Source organism: Periophthalmus magnuspinnatus, chromosome 3, assembly GCF_009829125.3.
Source record: "Periophthalmus magnuspinnatus isolate fPerMag1 chromosome 3, fPerMag1.2.pri, whole genome shotgun sequence".
Classification (NCBI taxonomy): Eukaryota; Metazoa; Chordata; class Actinopteri; order Gobiiformes; family Gobiidae; genus Periophthalmus; species Periophthalmus magnuspinnatus.
Window position 1 is genome coordinate 29,619,688 of NC_047128.1, and position 4,947 is coordinate 29,624,634.

Sequence of the window (4,947 nt, forward strand, 5' to 3'; positions counted from 1 at the left end):
TAACTGCATTGATTTCTTTGCGCGCTGTACTTTTCCGCTTGAAATATACCTGACCGGGTACAGACAAGTCTCCAATGCATCTCCTTTAATCCGATCGGAGCAAGTTCTCATCCGGCGATTTCCAGTGGACTTGCCCAAAAGCGGATTTTGATTTGGAACATGACTTGGGTCACGGAGCGTAACCTTTTACAACTTGGACAACAACTACAACTTATGAGCACCCAAGTCTGTGTGGATAATATACAAATCCAATGCAAGGTTTACTTTCTTACAAAGGTGCAAAACCTTCTGTTCCCCATGCAGCAGTGGTCATACATCACGCTAAAGGAAGATAACAGCTATGCTCTGGTCATTTTGATTAAAGTCACATTGCTTATCTGTAACCCCCACTATGGGAGGGTTATAAAACACTCATCTTGTTTGACTTTGAGCTATAGAAGGTTAAGGCTAATTACAGATGGTAGCTTTTAATATCCTATACCTATGGCTATAAGGTATATTTTATATTTCTACATAAGCAATAATCATTTAGTACCATATCCCATCACTACTCGGATGACAAATTTGATACAGAGCTTTCTGCTGTCACAATCTATGTTCATAGCAATGTGCTGTGTATAGGACAACCCAGATAAAAGGGGTGAATGCAAATAATGCCGACAAACCTCGAGTGTTTTTTGCAATGGAAGTGCTTCATGGTTTCTATGGCAACCCATATCCTTTTAGAGAAAGTATCTGTTCAGATAAGAAAGTGCAAAGTGTCTCGTCTGTCTGTAAACCAGTCGACAATACACGAAAATAGGCTGATTCATGAATTTTATGCATACTCAGAAGATGTGCATTAAGGGACTGAGGGACCAAAGCTGGTTAAAAACAACAAAACAATGCATTTATCATGAATCTTAGTAGCTGTGCCTATTTTGAGAAGCGTTTTTCAACATTTCCCTTTCAGCATTTCTCTGTCTAGCTTCATCATCAATATGTTTTAGAACTCAACACTAGCCTACTACTTGTAATTTCACACAATTTCACAAATTGACACTTGACAGGTCACAATTGTGATAATTGTTTATACTTCTGGCATTACACCATCTAACTCAGAAGGGGCAAAAACTTCTACAAGAATTGTGTACAAGCAGTGCTAAAAGCAGATTTGCAAAAGCAGAGATATTTCTTTGTGGTCGTTATCAAAATCTACATAGTAATCTATGTTTATTAGAAGTCTGTCTCTGTAAAACTCTTTATTTATTTTTTGTTAGACTGAAATAAGCTTTCACGTGGATTAGTTGCTTTCTGTTATCTTAAAGCATTATCCACATTGAGCCTTTGGCCCAGCCCTCAATTCATCTTGAGTCTATTCTAGGATACCCTTCAAAGTCTCTTACAACTAAAACTATTAGTTAAAGCAAATGAGCTATTGGCTTCTCGCGCTGCTTTAAGCCCTCCTGGTTACATCTAAGACAGTAATCCTCTGCCTACAGGCATCTATTTTCCTTACTTATATTGTAAAGTTTACATGAAGAAGCACCAGATCAACATAATGTGTTATCAGTATAAATATATTTTATTATATGTACAGTACCTGAAACAGCCTTCAACTGTATGTTTAATTTAAACCCTCTATTTAAATGTATTACATTCAATACTGTTTGCAAGAAAACCCTGAAAAGAAGAGAGTGTGTGCTCCCAGTGAAGGGTGCAGTATTAAGACTAGTCTTTCAAGTCCAAAGGCTGCCACGATGCACATAGTGTAATATAGTGGTTAATGGAACAGGCAAATCTTCTGGCTGTGAATTTACTATATTTCAAAAGTGTCCTTGGGAGTATAGGAGGGTGGAGCTGTTATGCTGAAAGAGCTAAAACTGATCCAGTCCAAAAGGTCTCACACTCGTCCCTGTTCTGTCACTAACGCCTGACTTTGCTGCACTGAATTCATACATTTATAGCATCAATCAAGGGGGGTACTTAACAGTAGATGACAGTCACGCCTGGGCTTTTCTACAGGCATAATCCAGTTGGATTACGTTGTTTATATCACTCTGGTGGCCTGACTCAGGCATGTTTTATGCCATTTCCCCCACTTTGTTCCCAAAAGACAGCATCTCCTGGGCAATATTTCCTCAAATTACCAGACTTTCATTCTTATCAGCCCTATACTATCTAATGCAACTTTCCAACACATTCAGGACCCTCAATTTGAATGGTCTTGTCTTTCACACTACCGTTTCCATAGTAATTCTTGGAGCATTTGGATTTCAGGACATGTTGATCACTAGATATCCAAGCACCAAAGCCACACCGACAATGACGATGAAAACCAACACAGCGCAGATGGATCCCAAACCCGAGCCTTGACCCCCTCCGCCCCCGTCCTCTTCTTTGGGCTCCTCTTCGCAGATGGAGATGACGCCCACCGAGGAATTCCCCACGCTCATGTTGGACTTGAGCTCGGCGCCCGCCTCCTGCTTGGCCTCTACCGCCCATGGAGCCACCTGCACCTTCATCTCCATCTCCTCCAGCATCTGGCTCACCTGACCGATCTCACATTGCAGCTCCCTCAGGTCTGCGGTGTCAATGTTGCTGTCTGCCTCATATTTCATATTCTGCACGCTCATGGCCCGCGCTGCCACTGTGGTTGTGCTGCCCGTCATGCCCGTCTGAATCAGGTGCCTAGTGGGCACCTTCAGGGGGAAATCCTGCCCTATTTCCAGAGAGCGTTTCATGTCCACCTCCAGCAGCTCCATGCTACTGGAGAACAGCACCCATAGACGCTCATATTCGGCACGGTCCTCCTTGCTGATACTCTTGTCTTTCAGCAAAGATGTCAGTTTAGTCCTATTTGCCACGGCCAGCTCCTGGGCCTTTTTGCGCGTCCTCTTCAGTTCCTCGCGTAAATTTTGAGAGTCTGATGTACTACCAAGTGCGATCACCAAATGCCTGTAACAAGCGGTGACTTTGTTTAGAGCGTCCAGCATTGTTTTGCACTCTTCTTTTCCCATTGCTTACAAAAACGTCGTGTTCCAAATAAAAGTGAAGAAGAAACCGCGAGCTGTGGCGCCTCGAGCCACCGTCTTAGTTTGGTGCACACAGCTCCAGCTCAAATCCCCTCAGCGCAAGAGTTAAAGCAAATTCCTTTATATCCATACTCCTTCCTGTCTGAAGCAGCGCGCAGAGGAGCTTAAATATTAATACGTCCGTAACCGGCTTTGGGCAACACCATAGCGCCACAGATCAAATCTGAATTCGCAGTTGACACTTGGTGGTGGTCTCCAGGTTTACCTAAAGAGAAACAATCACGGATTATTTTGGGCTGTGGTAGAGCTCGATGTTACAGGTGTTGGAGCGTCTGCCTTACCCGCGGTGCTTATCTCTTCAAAAATGATGTAAGTGATAAAATGAAGTGGACCGCTGCGAACTGACGACGTCTGTGCCAAACACTGACTCAAGCCATGGTACAGTGCCCTTTCTGTCACAAGAGCTGTCCATTTATACATCTAATCGATGATGTTTAAATCGCTATAAGCGCCTTCCAGGTCACATGTGCCCACAAAACACAGCTATTCCTCCATAGGCTGAAGGAGCGAGTCGGCCACTTCGCTCCCATTGGTCATGACGCACCACCGTGAGGCTGAAGACACATCTGCTATTGGCTTCCGTGCCACAGTAGGGGCGGGGCTGTGTGGCACATCTTAGGAGGCTGATAAAAATCACCCTTCCTGCATTTTACAGTCAGTAGAATGGCATCCCTTTGTAGGTCCATTCAACAAAATCAAACTAAGGTAATGGAAATCACATAAACCTGTAACTACACAAACTCTGGGTCTACAAAAATATGGACACTTGGAGCGTTTGGGGTATTTCATTAATTTAACAAATTTCCTTAAAATTTGATTATTCTTGTAATTTATAACTATGACTACTCCATGCAATGATAAACATGTTGTCTTAACTTTTGAAACAACTGGATGTGCAGTTATTGCTGCCACTACAAGGTCAATATTACAGTACAAGTCAATGGGGGACCCTGTGGCTCCTTGTGCGGTGGTGAGAGGAGGGATGTTCAATGTTTGCCTGCTTTCCCCTTTTTGCATTATTGAAGTGGATGAAGCCTAATGATCCAGTAACTGCTGTGTAAAGACATGGGATTAGAGCAGACTCCAAAATGACACTTTCAAAAATAATATTGACCAGAGCATGCATATTTATGTTTTACTCTTCATATTACATGGTATTTAGCATTTATAAATACTTCAACAAAGTCCTATCTTCTTTTGTAAGCTCTCAAGAAAAACATCCTCTTTCCCCTGAATGTTTCCATGGCAACTCTGTCATCTCTTGACAAGTGTGCTTCAGTTTTTTTCCACAATACATTCAATTACCGCTGTTAAATGACTACGGGCTTCTTACACTCATTATCCCTATACTCTGGTCATTGAAAGTGTAGTTAACCTGTAATGTGTCAATCCAGTATGGAAGAACCATCCAGCCAAATAGGCAGGTATTTTGCAGTAAAATGAGTCATGAATGTAGCGGATTTTAAATGTAAACTTCATGTTGGCTGAGAAGTAGGAATAAATGCAAAACCAGTGGATAGATGGGTCAAAAATAGATGACAGATTGAAAAAATATGATTCAAGTGTGTAATCCAGATTCTAAAATTCTTGGGATTAGCACTATAATACCCACTAATGTATCTTTTAATGGACTCTTCCCTCTGCCAGACATTTTCATATGGAATCAATGCTTAAGGAGGAAATGGAGCCTGTCCCCGCCCTTCCACGTGATGGATAATGGAGAGGGCATATAAAAACAGTTTTAGAATCAAACAATACTGAGTGCTGTGCTTTATATATGCTTATATGGTTTAAAAAGTGATTACATGATGCACAGTGAAAGTTGCCAGGTTACATTGCAGTAAGTAAAATTGACATGGTATCTTAAATTCAA

General features: G+C 41.9%; 1 protein-coding gene across 1 annotated transcript; it reads right to left on the reverse strand.

The window, feature by feature from the left end:
- Positions 1–2,179: 2,179 nt before the first annotated feature.
- On the reverse strand, positions 2,180–3,265 carry si:ch73-167i17.6 (regulator of G-protein signaling 9-binding protein). Its single transcript, XM_033989414.2, has one exon. It carries the CDS (start codon positions 2,997–2,999, stop codon positions 2,256–2,258), a length of 744 nt encoding a protein of 247 aa, XP_033845305.1. The 5' UTR covers positions 3,000–3,265; the 3' UTR covers positions 2,180–2,255.
- Positions 3,266–4,947: the final 1,682 nt, after the last annotated feature.

Coding starts and splice junctions, on each gene's coding strand:
- si:ch73-167i17.6 (XM_033989414.2), bottom strand. CDS start 2,999: ATGGGAAAAGAAGAGTGCAAAACAATGCTGGACGCTCTAAACAAAGTC.